Source organism: Oratosquilla oratoria, chromosome 1 (genome assembly GCF_046742065.1).
Source record: "Oratosquilla oratoria isolate Oo_2021 chromosome 1, ASM4674206v1, whole genome shotgun sequence".
Taxonomy (NCBI): Eukaryota; Metazoa; Arthropoda; class Malacostraca; order Stomatopoda; family Squillidae; genus Oratosquilla; species Oratosquilla oratoria.
In genome coordinates this window covers 115,508,400-115,536,285 of record NC_134777.1, presented here as the reverse complement: position 1 = coordinate 115,536,285, position 27,886 = coordinate 115,508,400, and the positions used below count along the sequence as shown (strand labels likewise).

The following is a 27,886-nucleotide window of genomic DNA, read 5'->3' as shown; positions in this document are numbered from 1 at the left end:
ATGTTTCCAGGCCAATTTATGGAAAATTTTGACCCTGTCAGTTCTTCTTTAAGTTTGTCGAATTTGTTTGGCAGCGGTAAAATGTTAAGAATTAGATAGTAAAATATACACATTCAGGAGACTTCAACGCATATATAAAGTGGTTATTCGTTGAGATGAAAATTATAACAGTAAAAATGTGCTTACAGTTTTTGCGTAGTGCTTAGAAACTACAGAAAGTCTATTAGACCTCCAACATTCATTTGTATTGGTGTCTTGTTATTTTCTATTATCATTTTTCACATATATGTGTATCATGTTTATAATACAAGGTACAAACACTGTCAGGGAATCTAAACCATGCTTTTTCATGCACTCTTATCCTCTACTATCAGGAATTGTTATCTTAGAGGCTTACTAATACCCTTTGTTATCATAGCAAAAAAATCACATTTGAACAAGGAGCAGGCTTGTTTTGAGAAGACCTTTGTCAAGATATATATGACATACAATATGTAAAGGGAATGAATCAGGAAGAGAATTACTACAAAATATATTTATTTGTCAACTAGATTTTCTGCCCATCAGCAGAGAAGGATAATGTTTATAAAACTCGGACGATGAACAAAACAATGATAACAACGATGATGACTGGATGGGTAAAATAAAAATGAACAAAACACTTAGAAGATCTTCACTTGACGTCGTTTAGTGGTATAATCCATGGCCAGGTTGAACTAAAAAGAGAGAGAGAAAAAATGGTCATTTAGTTATTACTCCAAGTTGTTAATAGCAATTGCAGTTGTTAAAACAATGTATGCATTTGTAGGTGGAAGTTTGTTCTGAATACTTACGGTGGTCGCAGCAGTCGTAGTCATTGTGGTACTCGTTCTTGCAATAGTTCTTGCAGATTCCACCATGTCCAACGTTATGGGGAACTCCATGGATGTTGCCATGGACGATTCCCACAGAACCACCATGGATTCCTGCACCCACGCCGGTGTGGACACCACCACCAAGACCACCGTGAACGCCTCCACCAAGGACTCCAGTCGCAGGCCCGAAGCCTCCAATGCCCCCATGACTTCCGACAGCGTGAAGACCACCGGTCACGTGACTTCCGTGATGAGTACCCACGTGACCTCCATGATGGATACTCGCACCGTAGGGTCTGCGATTGGGGAGTCCAGCGTGGGCAGATCCAATTGCCAGTAAAACTACTAGTGCTGCAGCGTAGGATTTCATCTGTTGGGTACAAAATATCAAGGATCTTCAATCTCTGAGATGAAATTTTACAATACAGTACATTTAGATCTTTCAGAAAAAGAAAGGGGGAGAACGGACTTAGAAAATAGTTACTTGAAATAATATTTGCTATTTCATGTGCATAATGAATTGGTCATAAGGTGTGTACTTTTATATATATATATATATATATATATATATATATATATATATATATGTATATATATATATATGTATATTATTTTTTTTCAGCTTGTCACATTTCTAATATTAGAAAGATATATAACTAAAATGTTATGATATTTTTTAATTTTGAGACAAGTAATTACTGCTTAATTGGTGGAACAAAATATCTATTGTCCATTGTCGTATATTTTTCAACCTCACCTTGAAGTTGTCCGGTGCGTGTGGGGAGCTTCAACTGTATCGCTGGCAGTGGCTGAGGTGAGAGTGAGGATCTCGTGGTCGCAGCGGTGGTTATATAGAGAGCTGCCTCTGTCCCAACACTTGGGAGTTCCCCGTTCTTTATCACGAGCATCGGAAGGAATCGGGTATTTCCAAAGTTAAGATGAGTCGCAACGATTCTATTCCTTTTCTTTTGGAGTTTTGCTAACTTCTTGCAAACGTGTGGAAAGAAGAGTAGACAAGAAATATTAACGCATTTTATTAGAGGATATACTTCATGAACAAAAAGTGGATAATTCTACGGGTTACCATGATGAGTGGATAAATTGAATGAAAAAAGTTTATGAGCTATGATTTATAAATGTGGATACTCTCAAAGTTAGTAGCTAAAAAGCACGTGCGTAGAGATATTTTGTTTATTATCAGGTTTCATTTCAAAGGAACCTATAGGTTGACGTGAAAGTTCCGTGTCTTTCAGTTGTTATGTTCATATGTGTTAATTACCCAAACTAGACAGTATCACTTGTAGAAAAAACGAAAGTTTATCTATTCGCATTTTATCACAAAGCGCAAAAAAAAAAAAAAAAAAAAAATCTTATCAGCGCGCCCCCAATGTCCTTCTAGGATTGATGTCACCAGCCAATTTTTACGTGGTGCGAAATTTGAAATGCATTTCATAGAGTGTTGACTTTTATTAAGGGATTGTGTGATATGGGACGGTTGAAAAGAAAATAGGCACTAAATTTACTTATCTGTTACTATCATTAAATGTTTCCAGGTAAGTTTATGTGTAAAATATGCACATTTTGGAGACGATTCCCAACGCAAATGTAAAATGGTTTATTTGAGATGAAAATCATAACAAGAAAAACTGTGACTACATATTTTGCGTAGTACTTAGAAACTACAAAAACCTATTAGACCACGAACATTTATAAAAATATCAAAAGACAATTATTATGAATATAAAAGAGATAGAGATTGATTAAGATAAATAGAAAAGATAATGGGTATAAGTATAATTGGTTTGTAAAGTAAATATAACAAGCAAACACAAACAGGCAAACAAACAACAATAGAAAGCTAACTGATATATATTAGTCCTATAGGTTATATGTCCATCACTTCTACAGGCAGTTTATTCACTTCAGTAACTACGAGGTTGGTAAAACTGTTTCCACCTGTCATGTGATACTAACTGATGAATTCACTCAAACATGGATATGAGGTCAAATAGAAACAATAATAACAGTGAGTTAGGCATTGAAGCTGAGAATGAAAGTATACAAAATTGTGTTAAGGCCAGTACTCCTGGATGGTGCAAAAACATAGTCTTTACGGAAGAGAGATGAAGGCACTTTGGCGAGAACGAAGATGAGGATGGTGAGATGGATAGCTGGCACGTCTCTGTTGGAGAGGAGACAAAGTGAAGATATAAGAAAGATACGTGGAATAAGTAATATAAAAGAGAAAGCAAGAGACGCAAGACTGAGACACTTTGGACACGTTAAAAGGAAAGAGGATGACAAACCAGTGAAGAAGGCGATGATGACCTAAGTTAAGGAAAGAAGAAGCAACGGGAGACAAAGAACGAGATCGAGAGATGTAACAAGGTGTGACATGAGGAAAGTAGGAGTGCAAGAGGAGGAGGATGCAATGGACAGGAACAAATGGAGAAGGAAAACTCAAACGGCCGACCCTGCAATACAGTGGGTTAAGGTCGTATAAAGAAGAAGAAGAAGAAGAAGAGGAAGAGGAAGAGGAAGAGGAAGAGGAAGAGGAAGAGGAAGAGGAAGAGGAAGAGGAAGAGGAAGAGGAAGAGGAAGAGGAAGAGGAAGAGGAAGGGGAAGAAGAAGAGTTAAGGCATATTTGAATCGGATCACATGGAACTTTAGGAAATTCTTCATAAAAGACTAGAATATATTTTGCAACTAACGGTAGTAATCATCTGAATATTGAAAAAAACTGCTCTACGACCGTTATATCCAATGATATATAAAAATGCACCTTTATTTTCTTAAATTGATATCAGGTGTAAATACATTTTGACGACCCATATCATACATTATGTTGCATTATATTTTGCGAGGAGGTAGGTTGGCTGAGAGAGAGGGAGTGAGACGAAGATAGCGAGTGTATGAGGGAGGGAGAGTTACATGTGCCTAAACCAGTTTTTATGTGAGCTTTCACATGACGTCATAACTACGGCCATGGTTCTGAGAAGGTTACCAGGTAACTCCCACAGACTGTGCAGTGACTTGTGAGTTTAGTTTTGCATTCTGTTTTGGATGGATTGGTAAAATACATTCGAGTTTGCTTGGAAATGTTTAGGTGAAATGATTAATTTTCTTGTACCCTAGCTCCAGGTCGATACCTACACTTCTCCACCGCCCCAGTGCATCCTAAGATACCGTTGTGAGTCACTGTAATTTAACTATATAGACGATGTGTGGATGAAAGGCCACCCCTTTTATAAGAGGAAAAAGTGCAATTTGGTGTATATATGTATATATATACGAAAAGAGGGCATGTATTTTCTTGTAGTCACCATACGCACACGAATACTGAATTGTAACGAATGTTTCTCTGTTCCTTTCAGATGTACATTCCCGTCGTCCTTATGTGCGCCTTTGTGACGGCGGCATCAATCCCTGTCTCCAACGCTTCTTGCCACTATTGATGCAACAACCAGACTCCGGGCCCAGTAGCAGGTGAGCACCACACTCGGAACAAATGCAGTCGGGAGTAAGATTAAAACGAAGAAATAAATAAGGGGAGTGCCATAAAACTGTTCTTTTAATGAGCACCATTATCTTGTCTTTCCTGGACAAACTGGCTTACAAATAACTGAAATATTCATTCTGATTATGACACTGAAAGAAAGATCTCATATATTAAAAAAAAGAAAAAAAATACCGGTGGTAGCTGCATGGGATCTAGTTTTAGGAAAGACCAGTTAAAATGTTTGTGTTTAACTGAATGATAGAGCTTACTGTCACGTATATACTAAAGTGTCATATTTCAAGCAGCCACAAATAATTTTTTGGCTTTTACGAAGAGACGACGAGTCAGTAGGAAATGTGGTCTGGACAATTCGAAGAGTGAAGTATAGGTAAGGTCTTGGTAACATATTTAGATGAGTCAACAGGAGGCTGGTATCAGAGTCGATACATAACTGATATGTGAACTTGGGTGAATTGGCGAATGACTGGCTAGTATGGTTTTATGAGTGCACCTGAAAGATTCGATGGGCAGTTTGCGTGAGTAAGTCGACGGGGTGATGTCGTGGCACAGACTTGGTGGAGTGTCTGAATGAGACAACGGTCACTGGCCTAGGTTACCTAACGAGGTGACAAAACGAATCAATCGATTATAAACTTCTCATTGACTTATTAAACAAACCTTTCCTTGGGGTTTGAACCTGAGGTAACGGAATACGTGACCAAGACGCTACCGACTACGCCACAGCGGATGTCTAAAAGAACGCGATTGGAACTAATCCTCCAATTTTCTGACATCAACTCGCGTTGTGTTTGTAATCGCAGTCTAATTTTTAACGAATTTTATTCAGAAAAAACCATCTGAAAAATATGTACTCGTCTTGAGAGTTTGATTAAACGACCTAGAGCTCGAATCCCGCAGGAAGAGTCGTTCAATAAAGCTGTCGAGACAAATCTCATGGACACTTCCTACATCAGAATAAAAACACTTAGTGCTCACAAGATATCTGTCTTCACTAATATTAGACATGGATGGTCGGAGCTTGGATTTAATTTCATTTGCATTGGTGTCTTCATTTTCTATTATTGTCTTTTTACACATTTTTGTACCATCTTTATAAAACAAGTTACGAATGCTGTTTTGGATTTTAAAAAGATGCCTTTTTATGCACTCTCAACCTCGATAATCAGGAATGGTTATTTTAGAGCAGTGGTTCTTAACCTGTGGGGAATTCCCCACTGGTGGGGAATGGCGGAGTTGCCAAGTGGGGAATGACCGGTCGGACAGAAGAACCACTGTCTTTTTTTTCTTTTTTTTTAATCGATGTGTTTTTGTTTCTTTTTGTTTGTTTCTGGTGTCTTCATGTTGTCACATTTCGTGCAAACAAAAATTAAGGGCCGTAAAATGGCACAAAAAAACACAAACAAAGCGTTTATTTACGTACTAAACACTGCATGGGTTAAAATCGAATTTGTCAAGACCGATGCTGTGGTGGGAAATGGAGAGTTGGCTCACTAAAAAGTGGGGAATTGGAGAAAAAAGGTTAAGAATCCCTGTTTTAGAGGCTTACTAATATACTTCGTTGTCATCGAAAAATATCACAATTGAACAAGGAGCAGCTTTATGTTGAGAAGACCTTTGTCAAAATATAGATGACAAAAAAGATGTAAAAGGAATGAGTAAGAAAGAGAATGATTACAGAAATATATTTATTTGTTAACTAGATTTTCTGCCCATCAGCAGAGAAGAATAATACTGATAAAACTCGGACGATCAACAAAATCAATGGTAACGATGATGATGACTGGATGGGTGAAATCGAAATCCACAAAACGCTTAGAAGACCTTCACTTGACGTCGTTTAGTGGTATAATCCATGGCCAGGTTGAACTAAAAAGAGAGAGAGAAAAAATGGTAATTTAGTTATTACTCCAAGTTGTTAATAGCCATTGCAGTTGTTAAAACAAAGTATGCATTTGTAGGTGGAAGTTTGTTCTGGATACTTACGGTGGTCACAGCAGTCGTAGTCATTGTGGTACTCGTTCTTGCAATAGTTCTTGCAGATTCCACCATGTCCAACGTTGTGGGGAACTCCATGGATGTTGCCATGGACGATTCCCACAGAACCACCATGGATTCCTCCACCCACGCCGGTGTGGACACCACCACCAAGACCACCGTGAACGCCTCCACCATGGACTCCAGTCGCAGGCCCGAAGCCTCCAATGCCCCCATGACTTCCGACAGCGTGAAGACCACCGGTCACGTGACTTCCGTGATGATTACCCACGTGACCTCCATGATGGATACTCGCACCGTAGGGTCTGCGATTGGGGAGTCCAGCGTGGGCAGATCCAATTGCCAGTAAAACTAGCAGTGCTGCAGCGTAGGATTTCATCTGTTGGGTACAAAATGTCAAGGTTCTTTAATCTCTGAGATGAAATTTTACACTATAATACATTTAGATCTTAAAAAAAAAAAAAAAAAGGGGGAGAACGGACGCGAAAAAATAGTTACTTGAAATAATAATTGCTATTTCATGTGTATAATGAATTGGTCATAAGGAGTGTACTTTTTTATATATATTTTTATTCTTTTTAGCTTGTCACATTTCTAATATTAGAAAGATATATGGCTAAAGTGTTATGAGACTGCAATCTTTAGATAAGCAAATACTGGTATATTGGAAGAACAAACTATTTATTGTCCATTATCAGATATTTTTCAACCTCACCTTGAACTTTGTTGGTGTGCGTGGGGAGCTTCAAGTGTATCGCTGGCAGTGGCTGAGGTGAGAGTGAGGATCTCGTGGTCAGAACGGTGTTTATATAGCGAGCTGCCTCTGTCCCAACACTCGGGAGTTCCCTGTTCTCATTCACGAGTATCGAAAGAAATCGGGTATTTCCGAAGTTAGGCAAGTTGCAATGATTCTGTTTTATTTCTTTTGGAGTTTTGCTCACTTTTTGCAAACGTCTGGAAAAAAGAGTACACAAAAAATATTATCGCATTTAATAGAGGATGTACGTCATGAAAAAGAAAGGGATAATTCTACGGGCTACTATGATGAATGGATAAGTTGAATAAAAAAGTTATTGATTCATGATTTATAAGTGTTGATACTCTCAAAGTTAATCGCTAAAGAGCATGTGCGTAGAGATATTTTGTTTATTGTCAGGTTTCATTTGGGAGGAACCTACAGGTTGATGGTAAAACTCCGTGCCTTTCAGTTGTTTTGTTCATATGTATTAATTACCCAAACCAGGCAATACCACTTGTAGAAGAAAGCGAAAGTTTGTCTTTTCGCATTTTATCACGAGGCGCAAAAAAAAAAAAAAAAAAAAAAAAAACACTAGCGCACCCCGAAGGTCGTTCTAGTATTGATATCATCAGCCAAGTTTTACATGGCACGAAATTTGAAATGCGCTTCACGGGGTGCTGATCTTTATTGTGAATTTGCGTGATATGGGCAGGATTAAAAGAAAATAGACACTAAACTTATTTATCTGTTATTATTGCTAAATGTTTTCAAGCCAGTTTATGGAAAATTTTTACCCCGTCGGTTTGCCGAATTTCATTGGCAGTGGTAAGTTTTTAAAATGCAGATAGTAAAATATACACAATTTGGAGACTTCAACGCAAATATAAAGTGGGCAATTTTGAGATGGAAATAATAACAATAAAAAATATGTTTACAGTTTTTACGTAGTACTTAGAAACTGCAGAAAATCTGAAAATTCATAAGACCACCAGCCTTCATAAAAAGATTAAAAATAACTTATTTTTAATATAAAGTAGGTAAAGATGAATTAAGATAAATAGAAAAGGCAATGAGTGTATAAAATTGGTTTGTAAAGGAGCAACGACAAGCAAATACAAACAAGTGAACAAACAACAACAGAAAGCTAACTGATATATATATTTGTCCTATAGCTTATATGTCCATCCAAATAAGTCTTGAAACTTTGAATTGTGTTATATGCCATCGCTTCTGCAGGAAGTTTATTCGCTTTACTGACTATGCGGTTGAGAAAACTGTTTACACCTGTCACGTGACACTGATTGATGAATTGACACTAACATAGATTTAAGAGCAAAAGAGTAAATAAATGGATAAATAAATAAATAAATAAATAAATGAATAAATAAATAATAAATAAGTGGATAGATAAATAAATAAATAGATAAAATAAATAAATAAATAAATAAATAAATAAATAGTAAATAAATAAATAAATAAATAAAAAGAAAAGAAAAGAAAATAGACAAATAAATAAATAAATGAATAAATAAATAAACAAATAAAAATAACAGCTACTCCATAATTGAATCGGATTACATAGAATGTTAGGACCTTCTCCATAAAAGACTAGAATATACTTTACAACTAATGGCAGTAACCATCTGAATATTGAAAGAAGAAATTGCTCTACGAAAGTCATATACATTATCATATAGAAATTAACCTAAATTTTCTTAAACTGATATTAGGTGTTAATCTGTTTTGACGACCCACATCATACTGCATTAGATTCTGCGGGGAGGCGGGATTGCTGAGAGAGAGGAAGTGAGACGAAGACAGTGTGTGTGTGAGGGAGGGAGAGTTACATGTTCCTAAACCAGTTTATATGCGAGCTGCAACATGACGTCATAACTACGTCAATAGTTCCGAGATCGTTGCCAGGTAACTCCACAGACTGCGCGTTCACCTGTGTTTCACTATACTTTATCTATGTATATGTGGTGTGGGCGTAGGGCCCAAATAAGATGGAAAAGTGTATTTTGATGTCTATATGTATATATGCATATATACGAAAAGAGGGCATGTAGTCTTTGGTGGTCACCAGACGCGAAGAATGCTGAATTGTAACGAATACTTCCTTGTTTCTTCCAGATGCACACTCCCGTCGTCCTTATGTGCGCCCTCGTGATAGTGGCATCGATTCCTGAATCCAGCACTTCTTGCTGAAGGGATAGGCCTACTGTTGCGAGGTCAACAACAGGCCTCCGAGCCCACTAATAGGTGAGCATCACACTTAGAACAAATACAAAGTTAGTCGCTAAAGAGGATGTACGTAGAGATATTTTGTATATTTTCAGGTTTCTAGGTTGACGTGAAAGTTCTGTGCCTTTCAGTTGTTTTGTTCATATGTATTAATTACCCAAACCAGACAATATCACTTGTAGGAAAAAGTGATAGTTTATCTATTCACATTTTATCACAAAACGTATAAAATCTTATCAGTGCACCCCAAACAGCCAATTTTTATATGTCGCGAAATGTGAAATGCGTTTGATAGGGTGCTGACTTTTATCGTGGAACTGCGTGATATGGGCAGGTTTGAAAAGAAAGTAGACAATGAATATACTTATCTGTTATTATCATTAAATGTTTCCAGGCCAATTCAAGAAAAATCTTGACCCTGTCGGTTCTTCTTCGAGTTTGTCGGGTTTGTTTGGTAGCGGTAAAATGCTAAGAATTAGATAGTAAAATATACACATTCTGGAGACTTCAACGCAAATATAAAGTGGTTATTTGTTGAGATGAAAATCATATCAGTAAAAATGTGCTTACGGTTTTTGCGTAGTACTTAGAAGCTACAGAAAGTCTATTAGACCACTAACATTCATTTGTATTGGTGTCTTTTTTATTTTCCATTATTATTTTTTTACACATTTATGTATTATGTTTATGATACAAGTTACGAAATCTCTCAGGGATCTTAAACCATGCATTTTCATGCACTCTTATCCTCTACAATCAGGAATTGTTATCTTAGAGGCTTACTAATACCCTTTGTTGTCATAGAAAAAAAAAAATCACATTTGAACAAGGAGCAGGCTTGTTTTGAGAAGACCTTTGTCAAGATATATATGACATACAAGATGTAAAAGGAATGAGTCAGAAAGAGAATTGCTACAAAATATATTTATTTGTCAAGTAGATATTCTGCCCATCAGCAGAGAAGAATAATATTTATAAAACTCGAACGATCAACAAAATCAATGGTAACGATGATGATGACTGGATGGGTGAAGTCGAAAATCCACAAAACACTTAGAAGACCTTCACTTGACGTCGTTTAGTGGTATAATCCATGGCCAGGTTGAACTAAAGAGAGAGAGAAAAAATGGTAATTTAGTTATTACTCCAAGTTGTTAATAGCCATTGCAGTTGTTAAAATAAAGTATGTATTTGTAGGTGGAAGTTTGTTCTGGATACTTACGGTGGTCGCAGCAGTCGTAGTCATTGTGGTACTCGTTCTTGCAATAGTTCTTGCAGATTCCACCGTGTCCAACGTTATGGGGAACTCCATGGATGTTGCCATGGACGATTCCCACAGAACCACCATGGATTCCTGCACCCACGCCGGTGTGGACACCACCACCAAGACCACCGTGAACGCCTCCACCATGGACTCCAGTCGCAGGCCCGAAGCCTCCAATGCCCCCATGACTTCCGACAGCGTGAAGACCACCGGTCACGTGACTTCCGTGATGATTACCCACGTGACCTCCATGATGGACACTCGCACCGTAGGGTCTGCGATTGTGGAGTCCAGCGTGGGCAGTTCCAAGAGCCAATAAAACTAGCAGTGCTGCAGCGTAGGATTTCATCTGTTGAGTACAAAATGTCAAGGTTCTTTAATGTCTGAGATGAAACTTTACACTATATTACATTTAGATCTTTCTGAAAAAGAAAGAGGGAGAATGGATGCGAAAAAATAGTTACCTGAGATAATAATTGCTATTTCATGTGCATAATGAATTGGTCATAAGGAGTGTACTTTTTATATATAATTTTTTTTTAGCTTGTCACATTTCTAATATTAGAAAGATATATAACTAAAATGTTATGAGGTTTTTTTAATCTTTAGATAAGCAAGTACTGGTATATTGGCAGAACAAACTATTTATTGTCCATTATCAGATATTTTTCAACCTCACCTTGAACTTTGTTGGCGTGCGTGGGGAGCTTCAATTGTATCGCTGGCAGTGGCTGAGGTGAGAGTGAGGATCTCGTGGTCACAACGGTGTTTATATAGCGAGCTGTCTCTGTCCCAACACTCGGGAGTTCCCTGTTCTCATTCACGAGTATCGAAAGAAATCGGGTATTTCCGAAGTTCGGCAAGTTGCAATGATTCTGTTTTATTTCTTTTGGAGTTTTGCTCACTTCTTGCAAACGTCTGGAAAAAAGAGTACACAAAAAATATTATCGCATTTAATAGAGGATGTACGTCATGAACAAAAAAGGGATAATTCTACGGGCTACCATGATGAGTGGATAAGTTGAATAAAAAAGTTATTGATTTATGATTTATAAGTGTGGATACTCTCAAAGTTAATCGCTAAAGAGCATGTGCGTAGAGATATTTTGTTTATTGTCAGGTTTCATTTGAGAGGAATCTACAGGTTGATGGTAAAATCCGTGCCTTACAGTTGTTTTGTTCATATGTATTAGTTACCCAAACCAGGTAATACTACTTGTAGAAGAAAGCGAAAGTTTGTCTTTTCGCATTTTATCACGAGGTAAAAAAAAAAAAAAAAAAAAAAAAAAAAAAAAAAAACCACTCGCGCACCCTGAAAATCGTTCTAGGATTGATGTCATCAGCCAAGTTTTACATGGCGCGAATTTTGAAATGCGTTTCACGGGGTGCTGATTCTTATTATGAGACTGCGTGATATGGCCAGGATTGAAAAGAAAATAGACACTAAACTTATTTATCTACTATAGCTATTATTGCTAAACATTTCCAGGCCAATTTATGGAAAAATTTTACCCGATCGGTTTGCCGAATTTCATTGGCAGTGGTAAATTGTTAATATTCAGATAGTAAAATATACACAATTTGGAGACTTCAACGCAAATATAAAGTGGGTAATTTTGAGATGGAAATAATAACAATAAAAATATGTTTACAGTTTTTGCGTAGTACTTAGAAACTGCAGAAAATCTGAAAATTCATAAGACCACCAACCTTCATAAAAAAAAAATCAATTATTTTGAATATAAAGTAGATAAAGATAAATTAAGATAAATAGAAAAGGCAATGAGTGTATAAAAATTGGTTTGTAAAGGAGCAAATACAGGCAAACACAAACAAGTGAACAAACAACAACAGAAAGCTAACTAATATATATTTGTGCTATAGCTTATATGTCCATCCAAATAAGTCTTGAAACATTGAATTGTGTTATATGCCATCGCTTCTGCAGGAAGTTTATTCACTTCACTGACTATGCGGTTGAGAAAACTGTTTACACCTGTCACGTGACAATGATTGATGAATTGACACAAACATAGATTTAAGAGAATTTTTTTTTAATAATGATAAATAAAGAAATGAAAAATGGATAAATAAAAAAAAAAAATAACAGTTACTCCAAAATTGAATCGGATTACATAGAATGCTAGGAACTTCTCCATAAAAGACTAGAATATACTTTACAACTAATGGCAGTAACCATCTGAATATTAAAAAAATAAATTGCTCTACGATTGTCATATATATTATTATATAAAAATGCACCTTTATTTTCTTAAACTGATATTAGGTGATAATATGTTTTGACGACCCATATCATAGCTAACATTGCATTAGATTCTGCGGGGGAAGCGGGATGGCTGAGAGAGAGGGAGTGAGACGAAGACAGCGTGTGTGTGAGGGAGGGAGAGTTACATATTCCTAAACCAGTTTATATGCGAGCTGCAGCATGACGTCATAACAACGTCAATGGGTCCGAGATCGTTGCCAGGTAACTCCACAGACTGCGCGTTCATCTGTATTTTACTATACTTTATGTAGATGTAGTGTGGGTGAAGAGGCACCCCTCTTATAAGATGGAAAAGTTTATTTTGATGTCTATATGTATATATGCATATATACGAAAAGAGGGCATGTAGTCTTTTGTGGCAACCATACGCGAAGAATGCTGAATTGTAACGAATACTTCCTTGTTTCTTCCAGATGCACACTCCCGTCGTCCTTATGTGCGCCCTCGTGATAGTGGCATCGATCCCTGCCTCCAGCGCTTCTTGCCGGAGGGACAGGCCTACAGCAGCGAGGGCAACAACAGGCCTCTGGGCCCACTAGCAGGTGAGCATCACACTTGGAACAAATACTCTCAAAGTTAGTCGCTAAAGAGGATGTACGTAGAGATATTTTGTTTATTTTCAGGTTTCATTTAAGAGGAACCACCTCTAGTTTGACGTGAAAGTTCCGTGCCTTTCAGTTGTTTTGTTCATATGTATTAATTACCCAAACCAGACAATATCACTTGTAGAAAAAAGTGATAGTTTATCTATTCACATTTTATCACAAAACGTATAAAATCTTATCAGTACACCCCAAAGGTGGTTCTAGGATTGATGTCATCTGCCAATTTTTACAGGGAGCGAAATTTGAAATGAGTTTCACGGAGTACTTACTTTTATCAAGGGACTGCGTGATATGGACAGAGTAGAAAAGAAAATAGGCAATGAATATACTTATCTGTTATTATCATTTAATGTTTCCAGGCCAATTTATGGAAAATTTTGACCCTGTCGGTTCTTCTTTAAGTTTGTCGAATTTGTTTGGCAGCGGTACAATGTTAAGAATTAGATAGTAAAATATACATATTTTGGAGGCTTCAACGCAAATATAAAGTAGTTATTTGTTGAGATGAAAATCAAAACAGTAAAAATGTGCTTACAATTTTTGCATAGTGCTAAGAAAATACAGAAAGTCTATAAGACCACCAACATTAATTTGTATTGGTCTCTTTTTATTTTTCATGATTATGTTTTACACATTTATGTATCATATTTATAATACAAGTTACGAAACCTCTCAGGGATCTTCAACCATGCATTTTCATGCACTCTTATCCTCTACAATCAGGAATTGTTATCTTAGAGGCTTACTAATACCCTTTGTTGTCATCGAAAAAAAAATCACATTTGAACAAGGAGCAGGCTTGTTTTGAGAAGACGTTTGTCAAGATATATATGACATACAATATGTAAAAGGAATGAGTCAGAAAGAGAATTGCTACAAAATATATTTATTTGTCAAGTAGATATTCTGCCCATCAGCAGAGAAGAATAATATTTATAAAACTCGAACGATCAACAAAATCAATGGTAACGATGATGATGACTGGATGGGTAAAATTGGAAATCCACAAAACACTTAGAAGACCTTCACTTGACGTTGTTTAGTGGTATAATCCATGGCCAGGTTGAACTAAAGAGAAGGAGAGAAAAAATGGTAATTTAGTTATTACTCCAAGTTGTTAACAGCCATTTCAATTGTTAAAACAATGTATGCATTTGTAGGTGAAAATTTGTTCTGGATACTTACTGTGGTCGCAGCAGTCGTAGTCATTGTGGTACTCGTTCTTGCAATAGTTCTTGCAGATTCCACCATGGCCAACGTTGTGGGGAACTCCATGGATGTTGCCGTGGACGATTCCCACAGAACCACCATGGATTCCTCCACCCACGCCGGTGTGGACACCACCACCAAGACCACCGTGAACGCCTCCACCATGGACTCCAGTTGCAGGCCCGAAGCCTCCAATGCCCCCATGACTTCCGACAGCGTGAAGACCACCGGTCACGTGACTTCCGTGATGATTACCCACGTGACCTCCATGATGGATACTCGCACCGTAGGGTCTGCGATTGTGGAGTCCAGCGTGGGCAGTTCCAAGAGCCAATAAAACTAGGAGTGCTGCAGCGTAGAATTTCATCTGTTGGGTGCAAAATATCAAGGTTCTTTAATCTCTGAGATGAAATTTTACACTAGTACATTTAGATCTTTCAGAAAAAGAAAGGGAGAGAATGAGTGCGAAAAAATAGCTACCTGAAATAATATTTGCTATTTCATGTGCATAATGAATCGGACCTAAGGAATGTAAATTTTTTATAGTTTAGCACATTTCTATTATTAGAACGATATACTTGTATGACTAAAATGTTAAGTAATTGGTGCTAAATTGGTAGAACTATTTATCTGTTGTTCATTTTCGGATATTTTTCAACCTCACCTTGAACTTGGCGGGTGCGCGTGTGGAGCTTCAAGCGTATCGCTGGCAGTGGCTGATGTGGTTATATAGCGAGCTGCCTCTGTACCAACACTCGGGAGTTCCCCGTTCGGAAGGAATCGGGTATTTCCGAAGCTAGGACGAGTCGCAATGATTCTATTTCTTTTCTTTTGGAATTTTGCTGACTTCTTGCAAATGTCTGCAAAAAAAGAAGAGACAAAAACTATTAATGCGTTTAAAGAGAGTATGAATGTCATAAACAAGAAGGGGATGGGCTACTATGACGAGTGGATAAATTAAATAAAAAAGTTATTGATTCATGATTTATAAATGTGGATAATCTCAATGTTAGTTACAAACGAGCATGTGTGAAGAGATATTTTATTTATTGTCAGGTCTCATTCAAGAGGAACGTATAGTTTGATGGTAAAAGTCCGTGACTTTCAGTTGTTTTGTTCATATTTATTAATTACCCAAACCAGTCAATACCACTTGTAGAAGAAAGCAAATGCTTATCTATTCGTATTTTATTACGAGGTGTCAAGAAAAAAAAAAAAAAAATCTTACCAGCGCTCCCCGAAGGTCGTCCTAGGGTTGACGTCTTCAGCCAATTTTTTACATGGCGCGAAATTTGAAATGCGTTTCACGGGGTGCTGACGTTTATTATGAGACTGAGTGATATGGACAGGATTGAAAAGAAAATAGACACAACTTATCTATCGTTTATTATTGATAAATGTTTTCAGGCCAGTTTATGGAAAATTTTTACCTTGTCGGTTCTTTAAGTTTGTCGAATTTCATTGGTAGTGATAAAGTTTTAAGAATCAAAGAGTAAAATATACACATTCTGGAGACTTCAACGCAAATTTGAAATGGGCAATTTTAAGATGAAAATCATAACAATAAAAATGTGTTTACAGTACGTAGTACTTAGAAACTACATAAATCTATTAGACCACCAACATTCATAAAGATATCAAAAGACAATTATTATGAATATAAAGCAGATAGAGAAAGACAAAATAAATAAAAAAGGCAATGTGTAAAATTTGTTTGTGAAGGAGAGACAAGCAAACACAAACAGGTGAACAAACAACAAGAGAAAATTAACTAACTGATAGATATTAGTCCTATTGCTTAGATACCCATCCAAATCAGTCTTGAAACTTTGAATTGTGTTAAATGCCATCGCTTCTGCAGGAAGTTTATTCACTTGACTGACTACGTAGTTGGTAAAACTATTTCCATCTGTCAGGTGATACTGATTGGTGAATTGAGGTCAAATAGAAACAAAAAATAATAATAGTGAGTTAAGGCATTAAAGCTGAGAATGAAAGTATACAAAAGTGTGTTAAGACCAGTACTCTTGTATAGTGCAGAAACGTGGTCGTTAAGGAAGAGAGGGAAGGCATTTTGGAGAGAACGGAGATGAGGATGGTGAGATGGATAGCTGGTATATCTCTGTTGGAGAGGAGACAAAGTGAAGATTTAAGAAAGATGTGTGGAATATGTAATATAAAAGAGAAAGCAAGAGAAGCAAGATTGAGACACTTTGGACACGTTAAAAGGAAAGAGGATGACAAACCAGCGAAAAAGGCGATGATGGCCGAAGTTGAGGGAAGAAGAGGCATCAGCAGACAAAGAATGAGATGGAGAGACGTAACAAGGTGTGACATGAGGAAACTAGGAGTGCAGGAGGAGGATGCAATGGATAGGAACAAAAGGAGAAGGGCAACTCGAGCGGCAGACCCTGCAATACAGCGGGATTAAGGTCGTATGAAGAAGAAAAAGAAGAAGAAGAAGAAGAAGAAGAAGAAGAAGAAGAAGAAGAGGAAGAGGAAGAGGAAGAGGAAGAGGAAGAGGAAGAAGAAGAGTTAAGGCATATTTGAATCGGATCACATAGAACTTTAGGAAATTCTCCATAAAATACTTGAATATATTTTGCAACTAACGGCAGTAATCATCTAAATATTGAAAAAGCCAACTGCTCTATGACTGTCATATCCATTGATATATAAAAATGCACCTTTATTTTCTTAAATTGATCTTAGGTGTTAATATATTTTGACGACCCATATCATACATTATGTTGCATTAGATTTTGCGAGGAGGTAGGTTGGCTGAGAGAGAAGGAGTGAGACGAAGACAGCGTGTGTGTGAGGGAGGGAGAGTTACATGTGCCTAAACAAGTTTTTATGTGAGCTGTGATATGACGTCATAACTACAGCCATGGTTCTGAGAAGGTTACCAGGTAACTCCCACAGACTGTGCATTGACCTGTTAGTTTAGCTTTGCATTCTATTTTGGAAGGATTGGTAAAACACATTCGAGTCTGCTTGAAAATATTTAAGTAAAGTAATTAATTTTCTTTTAGCCCAACTCTAGGTTGATACACACGCTTCTTCAGCGCCCCAACGCACCCTAAGAAAGCGAGGTGAGTTTTACTGTACTTCATATAGACGTTGTGTGGGTTAAGGGCCACCCCTCGTATAAGAGGGAAAAGGGTAATTTGGTGTATATATGTATATATACATATATACGAAAAGAGGGCATTTAGTCACCATACGCGCAGGAATGCTGAATTGTAACGAATGTTTCTCTGTTTCTTCCAGGTGCATACTCTTGTCGTCCTTATGTGTGCCCCTCGTGATGGTGGCATCGATTCCTTCCCCCAATGCTTCTTGCCAGTCCTGATGTAAGACGCTGAAAGGCCACGCCTACTGCTGTGGGATCAACAACAGACCTCCGGTCACACTGGCTGGGGAGCACCACACTCGGAACAAACGCTATCACGAGGAGGATTAAAACTAAGAAATAAATTCGTGGAGTGCCATAAAGCTGTTCTTTTAATGAACACCATTCTCTTGTCTTTCCAGGACAAACTGGCTTACAAATAACTGAAATATTCATTCTGATTGTGACACTGAAAGAAAGATCTCATATATTAAAAGAAAAAAAAATACCGGTAGCTGCATAGGATCTAGTTTTAGGAAAGGCCAGTTCAAGTGTTTGTGTTCAACTCAATGATAGAGCTCACTGTCACGTATATACTTTAGTGCAACATTTCAGACAGGCACAAAGTTTTTTGTTTTTTTTTTAACGAAGAGTCGACGAGTCAATAGGAAATGTGGCTTGGACAGTTCGAAGAGCAATAGATAGGTAAGGTCTTGCTAATACAATAAAATGAGTCAACAGGTTGCTGGTATTAGAGTCGATGGATAACTAACTGACACAGATGTGAACTTAGGTGAATTGGCGAGTGACTGGCTAGCATGGTCTTATGGGTGAAACTGGACCATTGGATGTGCATTTTGCATGAAAGAGTTGACGGGGTGATGTCGTGGCACAGACTTGGTAGAGTGTCTGATTGAGACAACTGGTGACTGGCCTGGGTCACCTAACGAGGTGAAAAGACGAATCAAACAATCAATTCTAAAATTCTCATTGACTTATTAAACAACCCTGAGGTCGTGGAATACGTGACTAGGACGCTACCGACTACGCCACAGCGGATGTCTAAAAGAACGTTATTGGAACTAATCCCCCAATTTCTCGACATCAACTCGCGTGGTGTTTGTAATCGCAGTCTAGTTTTTAACAAATTTTATTTAGGAAACCCATACGACAAGTATGTACCCGTCTCGACAGTTTGATTAAATGACCTAGTGTTCGAATCCCGCAGGAAGAGTCGTTCAATCAAACTGTCGAGATAAATCTCATGGACACTTCCTACATGAGAACAAGAACAAAGTATTAAGAAGGTATTTGTCTACACTTCATGTTCAGTTAAAAAAAAAAGTCACCTAACATTAGACATGAATGATCGAAGCTTGAATTTCATTTCATTTGCTTTGGTGTCTTTTTATTTTCTATTATTGTCTTTTTGCAAATTTTGTACCATGATTATAATACAAGTTACGAACGCTGTTAGGGATCTTAAACCTTGCATTCTTATGGGCTCTCAACCTCGATGATCAGGATGGTTATTTTAGAGGCTTACTAATATACTTCGTTGTCATCGAAAAAAATCATATTTGAACAAGAAGCAGATTTGTTTTGAGAAGACCTTTGTCAAGATACAGATGGCAAACAAGATGTTAAAGGAATGAGTCATAAAGACAATTGTTACATAAATATGTTTATTTGTTAACTAAGTTTTCTGCCCATCAGCAGAGAAGAATGATATTTATAAAACACGAACGATCAACAAAATCAATGGTAACAATGATGATGACTGGATGGGTGAAATTGGAAATCCACAAAACGCTTAGAAGACCTTCACTTGACGTTGTTTAGTGGTATAATCCATGGCCAGGTTGAACTAAAAAGAGAGAGAGAAAAATGGTCATTTAGTTATTACTCCAAGTTGTTAATAGCAATTGCAGTTGTTAAAACCATGTATGCATTTGTAGGTGGAAGTTTGTTGTGGATACTTACGGTGGTCGCAGCAGTCGTAGTCATTGTGGTACTCGTTCTTGCAATAGTTCTTGCAGATTCCACCATGTCCTACGTTATGGGGAACTCCATGGATGTTGCCATGGACGATTCCCACAGAACCACCATGGATTCCTGCACCCACGCCGGTGTGGACACCACCACCAAGACCACCGTGAACGCCTCCACCAAGGACTCCAGTCGCAGGACCGATGCCTCCAATGCCCCCATGACTTCCGACAGCGTGAAGACCACCGGTCACGTGACTTCCGTGATGAGTACCCACGTGACCTCCATGATGGATACTCGCACCGTAGGGTCTGCGATTGTGGAGTCCAGCGTGGGCAGATCCAATTGCGAGTAAAACTACTAGTGCTGCAGCGTAGGATTTCATCTGTTGGGTACAAAATATCAAGGATCTTCAATCTCTGAGATGGAATTTTACAATACAGTACATTTAGATCTTTCAGAAAAAGAAAGGGGGAGAACGGACTTAGAAAATAGTTACTTGAAATAATATTTGCTATTTCATGTGCATAATGAATTGGTCATAAGGTGTGTACTTTTATATATATATATATATATATATATATATATATATGTATGTATATTATTTTTGTTTAGCTTGTCACATTTCTAATATTAGAAAGATATATAACTAAAATGTTATGATGTTTTTTAATTTTGAGACAAGTAATTACTGCTTAATTGGTGGAACAAAATATTTATTGTCCATTGTCGTATATTTTTCAACCTCACCTTGAAGTTGTCCGGTGCGTGTGGGGAGCTTCAACTGTATCGCTGGCAGTGGCTGAGGTGAGAGTGAGGATCTCGTGGTCGCAGCGGTGGTTATATAGCGAGCTGCCTGTATCCCAGCACTTGGGAGTTCCCCGTTCTTTATCACGAGCATCGGAAGGAATCGGGTATTTCCAAAGTTAAGATGAGTCGCAACGATTCTATTCCTTTTCTTTTGGAGTTTTGCTAACTTCTTGCAAACGTGTGGAAAGAAGAGTAGACAAGAAATATTAACGCATTTCATTAGAGGATATACTTCATGAACAAAAAGTGGATAATTCTACGGGTTACCATGATGAGTGGATAAATTGAATGAAAAAAGTTTATGAGCTATGATTTATAAATGTGGATACTCTCAAAGTTAGTAGCTAAAAAGCACGTGCGTAGAGATATTTTGTTTATTATCAGGTTTCATTTGAAAGGAACCTATAGGTTGACGTGAAAGATCCGTGCCTTTCAGTTGTTTTGTTCATATGTGGTAATTACCCAAACTAGACAGTATCACTTGTAGAAAAAAATGAAATTTTATCTATTCGCATTTTATCACAAAGCGCAAAAAAAAAAAAAAAAAAAAAATCTTATCAGCGGGCCCCAAATGTCCATCTAGGATTGATGTCACGAGCCAATTTTTATGTGGTGCGAAATTTGAAATGCGTTTCATGGAGTGTTGACTTTTATTAAGGGATTGAGTGATATGGGACCGTTGAAAAGAAAATAGGCACTAAATTTACTTATCTGTTACTATCATTAAATGTTTCCAGGCTAGTTTATGGAAAATTTTAATCCCGTCGGTTCTTCTTTCAGTTTGTCGAATTTCATTGGCAGTGATAAATATACACATGTGTAAAATATGCACATTTTGAAGACTTCAACGCAAATGTAAAATGGTTAATTTGAGATGAAAATAATAACAAGAAAAACTGTGACTAAATATTTTGCGTAGTACTTAGAAACTACAAAAATCTATTAGACCACGAACATTCATAAAAATATCAAAAGATAATTATTATTAATATAAAACAGATAGAGATTGATTACGATGAATAGAAAAGACAATGGGTATGAGTACAATTGGTTTGTAAAGTAGATATTACAAGCAAACACAAACAGGTGAACAAACAACAATAAAAAGCTAACTGATATATATTTGTCCTATAGCTTATATGTCCTTCCAAATAAGTCTTGATACTTTGAATTATGTTACATGCCATCACTTCTACAGGAAGTTTATTCACTTCACTGACTACGCGGTTGGTAAAACTGTTTCCACCTGTCAGGTGATACTAACTGATGAATTGACTCAAACATGGATATGAGGTCAAATAGAAACAATAATAACAGTGAGTTAGGCATTGAAGCTGAGAATGAAAGTATACAAAAGTGTGTTAAGGCCAGTACTCCTGGATGGTGCAAAAACATAGTCTTTACGGAAGAGAGAGGAAGGCACTTTGGCGAGAACGGAGATGAGGATGGTGAGATGGATAGCTGGCACGTCTCTGTTGGAGAGGAGACAAAGTGAAGATATAAGAAAGATACGTGGAATATGTAATATAAAAGAGAAAGCAAGAGAAGCAAGACTGAGACACTTTGGACACGTTAAAAGGAGAGAGGATGACGAGCCAGTGAAAAAGGCGATGATGACCGAAGTTAAGGAAAGAAGAAGCGACGGGAGACAAAGAATGAGATCGAGAGATGTAACAAGGTGTGACATGAGGAAAGTAGGAGTGCAAGAGGAGGAGGATGCAATGGATAGGAACAAATGGAGAAGGAAAACTCGAACGGCCGACCCTGCAATACAGTGGGTTAAGGTCGTATAAAGAAGAAGAACAAGAACAAGAAGAAGAAGAGGAAGAGGAAGAGGAAGAGGAAGAGGAAGAGGAAGAGGAAGAGGAAGAGGAAGAGGAAGAGGAAGAGGAAGAGGAAGAGGAAGAGGAAGAAGAAGAGTTAAGGCATATTTGAATCGGATCACATAGAACTTTAGGAAATTCTCCATAAAAGGCTAGAATATATTTTGCAACTAACGGTAGTAATCATCTGAATATTGGAAAAAAACTGCTCTACGGCTGTCATATCCAATGATATATGCAAATGCACCTTTATTTTCTTAAATTGATATTAGGTGTTAATATATTTTGACGACCCATATCATACATTATGTTGCATTATATTTTGCGAGGAGGTAGGTTGGCTGAGAGAGAGGGAGTGAGACGAAGATAGCGAGTGTATGAGGGAGGGAGAGTTACATGTGCCTAAACCAGTTTTTATGTGAGCTTTCACATGACGTCATAACTACGGCCATGGTTCTGAGAAGGTTACCAGGTAACTCCCACAGACTGTGCATTGACTTGCGACTTTAGTTTTGCATTCTGTTTTGGATGGATTGGTAAAATACATTCGAGTTTGCTTGGAAATGTTTAGGTGAAATGATTAATTTTCTTGTACCCTAGCTCCAGGTCGATACCTACACTTCTCCACCGCCCCAGTGCATCCTAAGATACCGTTGTGAGTCACTGTAATTTAACTATATAGACGATGTGTGGATGAAGGGCCACCCCTTTTATAAGAGGAAAAAGTGTAATTTGGTGTATATATGTATATATATATACGAAAAGAGGGCATGTGTTCTCTTGTAGTCACCATACGCACACGAATACTGAATTGTAACGAATGCTTCTCTGTTTCTTTCAGATGTACATTCCCGTCGTCCTTATGTGCACCCTTGTGATGGCGGCGTCAATCCCTGCCTCCAATGCTTCTTGCCACTATTGATGCAACAACCAGACTCCGGGCCCAGTAGCAGGTGAGCACCACACTCGGAACAAATGTAGTCGGGAGTAAGATTAAAACGAAGATGTAAATAAGGTGAGTTTCATAAAACTGTTATTTTAATGAGCACCATTATCTTGTCTTTCCTGGACAAACTGGCTTACAAATAACTGAAATATTCATTCTGGTTGTGACACTGAAAAAAAGATCTCATATATTAAAAAAAAAAGTACCGGTAGCTGCATAGGATCTATTTTTAAGAAAGACCAGTTCAAGTGTTTGTGTTTAACTCAGTGATAGAGCTTACTGTCACATATATACTAAAGTGCAATATTTCAAATAGGTGCAAATCTCTTTGGGTTTTTAAAAAGAGTCGACGAGTCAGTAGAAAGTGTGGCTTGAACAATTCGAATAATGAAGGGTAGCTAAGGTCTTGGTAATATATTTAGATGAGTCAACAGGTGGCTGGTATCAGAGTCGATACATAACTAATATGTGAACTTGGGTGAATTGGTGAATGACTGGCTAGTATGGTCTTGTGAGTGAACCTGAAAGATTCGATGGGCAGTTTGCATGAGTAAGTCGACGGGGTGACGTCGTGGCACAGAGTGGGTGAAGTGCCTGAGTGAGACGACTGGTCACTTGCCTGGGTCACCTAACGAGGTGACAAGACGAATCAAACAATCGATTCTAAACCTCTCATTGACTTATTAAACGACCCTTTCCAAAAGGCTCGACCGTGAGGTCGTGGAATACGTGACCAAGACGCTACCGACTACGCCACAGCGGATGTCTAAAAGAACGCGATTAAAACTAATCCTCCAATTTTCTGACATCAACTCGCGTTGTGTTTATAGTCGCAGTCTAATTATTAACAAATTTTATTCAGAAAAACCATCTGACAAATATGTACTCGTCTTGATAGTTTGATTAAACGACCTAGAGTTCGAATCCCGCAGGAAGAGTCGTTCAATCAAGCTGTGGGGGACAAATCTCATGGACACTTCCTACATGAGAACAAGAACACTTAGTGTTCACAAGATATCTGTCTTCACTAACATTAGACATGGATGGTCGCAGCTTGGATTTAATTTCATTTGCATTGGTGTCTTCATTTTCTATTATTGTCTTTTTACACATTTTTGTACCATGTTTATAATACAAGTTACGAATGCTGTTTTGGATTTTAAAAAGATGCCTTCTTATGCACTCTCAACCTCGATAATCAGGAATGGTTATTTTAGAGGCTTACTAATATACTTCGTTGTCATCGAAAAAAATCACATTTGAACAAGGAGCAGCTTTATGTTGAGAAGACCTTTGTCAAAATATAGATGACAAAAAAGATGTAAAAGGAATGAGTAAGAAAGAGAATGATTACAGAAATATATTTATTTGTTAACTAGATTTTCTGCCCATCAGCAGAGAAGAATAATACTGATAAAACTCGGACGATCAACAAAATCAATGGTAACGATGATGATGACTGGATGGGTGAAATCGAAATCCACAAAACGCTTAGAAGACCTTCACTTGACGTCGTTTAGTGGTATAATCCATGGCCAGGTTGAACTAAAAAGAGAGAGAGAGAAAAATGGTAATTTAGTTATTACTCCAAGTTGTTAATAGCCATTGCAGTTGTTAAAATAAAGTATGCATTTGTAGGTGGAAGTTTGTTCTGGATACTTACGGTGGTCACAGCAGTCGTAGTCATTGTGGTACTCGTTCTTGCAATAGTTCTTGCAGATTCCACCATGGCCAACGTTGTGGGGAACTCCATGGATGTTGCCATGGACGATTCCCACAGAACCACCATGGATTCCTGCACCCACGCCGGTGTGGACACCACCACCAAGACCACCGTGAACGCCTCCACCATGGACTCCAGTCGCAGGCCCGAAGCCTCCAATGCCCCCATGACTTCCGACAGCGTGAAGACCACCGGTCACGTGACTTCCGTGATGATTACCCACGTGACCTCCATGATGGATACTCGCACCGTAGGGTCTGCGATTGGGGAGTCCAGCGTGGGCAGATCCAATTGCCAGTAAAACTAGCAGTGCTGCAGCGTAGGATTTCATCTGTTGAGTGCAAAATATCAAGGTTGTTCAATCTATGAAAGGAAACCTTTGCACTATAGTACATTTAGATCTTTTAGAAAAAGAACGGACGCAAAAAAATAGTTACTTGAAATAATATTTGCTATTTCATGTGCATAATGAATTGGTCAAAAGGAGTGTACTTTTTTATATATTTTTTTTATATTTTCTAGCTTATCACATTTCTAATATTAGAAAGATATATGACTAAAATGTTATGAGACTTTGCAATCTTTAGATAAGCAAGTAATGATATATTGGCAGAAGAAACTATTTATTGTCCATTGTCAGATATTTTTCCACCTCACCTTGAACTTTGTTGGTGTGCGTGGGGAGCTTCAAGTGTATCGCTGGCAGTGGCTGAGGTGAGAGTGAGGATCTCGTGGTCACAGCAGTGGTTATATAGCGAGCTGCCTGTATCCCAACACTCGGGAGTTCCCAGTTCTCATTCTCGAGTATCGGAAAGAATCGGGGTTTTCCGAAGTTAGGCAAGTTGCAATGATTCTGTTTTATTTCTTTTGGAGTTTTGCTCATTTTTTTCAAACATCTGGAAAAAAGAGTACACAAAAAATATTATCGCATTTAATAGGGGATGTACGTCATGAAAAAGAAAGGGATAATTCTACGGGCTACTATGATGAGTGGATAAGTTGAATAAAAAAGTTATTGATTCATGATTTATAAGTGTGGATACTCTCAAAGTTAATCGCTAAAGAGCATGTGCGTAGAGATATTTTGTTTATTGTCAGGTTTCATTTGGGAGGAACCTACAGGTTGATGGTAAAACTCCGTGCCTTACAGTTGTTTTGTTCATATGTATTAGTTACCCAAACCAGACAATACCACTTGTAGAAGAAAGCGAAAGTTTGTCTTTTCGCATTTTATCACGAGGCGAAAAAAAAAAAAACCTAGCGCACCCCGAAGGTCGTTCTAGGATTGATGTCATCAGCCAAGTTTTACATGGCGCGAAATTTGAAATGCGTTTCACGGGGTGCTGACTTTTATTATGAGACTGCGTGATATGGCCAGGATTGAAAAGAAAATAGACACTAAACTTATTTATCTACTATTATTGCTAAACATTTCCAGGCCAATTTATGGAAAAATTTTACCCCATCGGTTTGCCGAATTTCATTGGCAGTGGTAAAATTTTAAAATTCAGATAGTAAAATATACACAATTTGGAGACTTCAACACAAACTTAAAGTGGGTAATTTTGAGATGGAAATAATAAAAATTAAGAGATATGTTTACAGTTTTTGCGTAGTACTTAGAAACTGCAGAAAATCTGAAAATTCATAAGACCACCAACCTTCATAAAAATGATTAAAAATAACTTATTTTGAATATAAAGTAGATAAAGATGAATTAAGATAAATAGAAAAGGCAATGAGTGTGTAAAATTGGTTTGTAAAGGAGCAACGACAAGCAAACACAAACAAGTGAACAAACAACAACAGAGAGCTAACTGATATATATATTTGTCCTATAGTTTATATGTCCATCCGAATAAGTCTTGAAACTTTGAATTGTGTTATATGCCACTGCTTCTGCAGGAAGTTTATTTAGTTCACTGACTATGCGGTTGGTAAAACTGTTTACACCTGTCACGTGACACTGATTGATGAGTTGACACAAACATAGATTTAAGAGCAAAAGAATAAATAAATAAATAAATAAATAAATAAATAAATAAATAAATAAATAAATAAATAAATAAATAAATAAATAAATAAATAAATAAATAAATAAATAATAAATAAATAGATAAATAAATAAAAAGGAAAAGAAAAAATAGATAAATAAATAAATAAATAAACAAATAAAGATAACAGTTACTCCATAATTGAATCGGATTACATAGAATGTTAGGAACTTCTCCATAAAAGACTAGAATATACTTTACAACTAATGGCATATTGAAAGAATATTGAAAGAAGAAATTGCTCTACGATTGTCATATCCATTATTATATAAAATTGCACCTTTATTTTCTGAAACTGATATTAGGTGTTAATCTGTTTTGACGACCCACATCATACTGCATTAGATTCTGCGGGGAGGCGGGATTGCTGAGAGAGAGGGAGTGAGACGAAGACGGCGTGTGTGTGAGGGAGGGAGAGATACATATTCCTAAACCAGTTTATATGCGAGCTGCAACATGATGTCATAACTACGTCAATGGGTCCGAGATTGTTGCCAGGTAACTCCACAGACTGCGCGTTCACCTGTGTGTCACTATACTTTATCTATGTAGATGTGGTGTGGGCGAAGGGCCATTATAAGATGGAAAAGTTTATTTTGATGTCTATATGTGCATATATACGAAAAGAGGGCATGTAGTCTTTTGTGGTCATCATACGTGAAGAATGCTGAATTGTAACGAATACTTCCTTGTTTCTTCCAGATGCACA

General features: G+C 37.4%; 6 protein-coding genes across 6 annotated transcripts; all 6 read right to left on the bottom strand.

The window, feature by feature from the left end:
* Window positions 1-116: 116 nt before the first annotated feature.
* On the bottom strand, window positions 117-1,746 carry LOC143024948 (uncharacterized). The gene is made up of 3 exons (XM_076184463.1): window positions 1,612-1,746; window positions 834-1,224; window positions 117-716 (listed from the first exon to the last, which is right to left on the bottom strand). Exons 2-3 carry the CDS (start codon window positions 1,222-1,224, stop codon window positions 688-690), a joined length of 420 nt encoding a protein of 139 aa, XP_076040578.1. The 5' UTR covers window positions 1,612-1,746; the 3' UTR covers window positions 117-687.
* Window positions 1,747-6,045: 4,299 nt separating this feature from the next.
* On the bottom strand, window positions 6,046-7,241 carry LOC143024932 (uncharacterized). The gene is made up of 3 exons (XM_076184428.1): window positions 7,085-7,241; window positions 6,358-6,748; window positions 6,046-6,240 (listed from the first exon to the last, which is right to left on the bottom strand). The coding sequence occupies exons 2-3, from the start codon at window positions 6,746-6,748 to the stop codon at window positions 6,212-6,214; spliced, it is 420 nt and encodes a 139-aa protein (XP_076040543.1). The 5' UTR covers window positions 7,085-7,241; the 3' UTR covers window positions 6,046-6,211.
* A 3,020-nt stretch (window positions 7,242-10,261) lies between these two features.
* LOC143024929 (uncharacterized) lies at window positions 10,262-11,446 on the bottom strand. The gene is made up of 3 exons (XM_076184414.1): window positions 11,296-11,446; window positions 10,575-10,965; window positions 10,262-10,459 (listed from the first exon to the last, which is right to left on the bottom strand). Exons 2-3 carry the CDS (start codon window positions 10,963-10,965, stop codon window positions 10,431-10,433), a joined length of 420 nt encoding a protein of 139 aa, XP_076040529.1. The 5' UTR covers window positions 11,296-11,446; the 3' UTR covers window positions 10,262-10,430.
* A 2,932-nt stretch (window positions 11,447-14,378) lies between these two features.
* LOC143024971 (uncharacterized) lies at window positions 14,379-15,399 on the bottom strand. The gene is made up of 3 exons (XM_076184511.1): window positions 15,377-15,399; window positions 14,694-15,084; window positions 14,379-14,576 (listed from the first exon to the last, which is right to left on the bottom strand). Exons 2-3 carry the CDS (start codon window positions 15,082-15,084, stop codon window positions 14,548-14,550), a joined length of 420 nt encoding a protein of 139 aa, XP_076040626.1. The 5' UTR covers window positions 15,377-15,399; the 3' UTR covers window positions 14,379-14,547.
* A 4,101-nt stretch (window positions 15,400-19,500) lies between these two features.
* LOC143024961 (uncharacterized) lies at window positions 19,501-20,665 on the bottom strand. The gene is made up of 3 exons (XM_076184499.1): window positions 20,572-20,665; window positions 19,816-20,206; window positions 19,501-19,699 (listed from the first exon to the last, which is right to left on the bottom strand). The coding sequence occupies exons 2-3, from the start codon at window positions 20,204-20,206 to the stop codon at window positions 19,671-19,673; spliced, it is 420 nt and encodes a 139-aa protein (XP_076040614.1). The 5' UTR covers window positions 20,572-20,665; the 3' UTR covers window positions 19,501-19,670.
* A 4,082-nt stretch (window positions 20,666-24,747) lies between these two features.
* Window positions 24,748-25,858, bottom strand: LOC143024911 (uncharacterized). Its single transcript, XM_076184355.1, has 3 exons — window positions 25,781-25,858; window positions 25,064-25,454; window positions 24,748-24,945 (listed from the first exon to the last, which is right to left on the bottom strand). The coding sequence occupies exons 2-3, from the start codon at window positions 25,452-25,454 to the stop codon at window positions 24,917-24,919; spliced, it is 420 nt and encodes a 139-aa protein (XP_076040470.1). The 5' UTR covers window positions 25,781-25,858; the 3' UTR covers window positions 24,748-24,916.
* Between the last annotated feature and the right edge of the window lie 2,028 nt (window positions 25,859-27,886).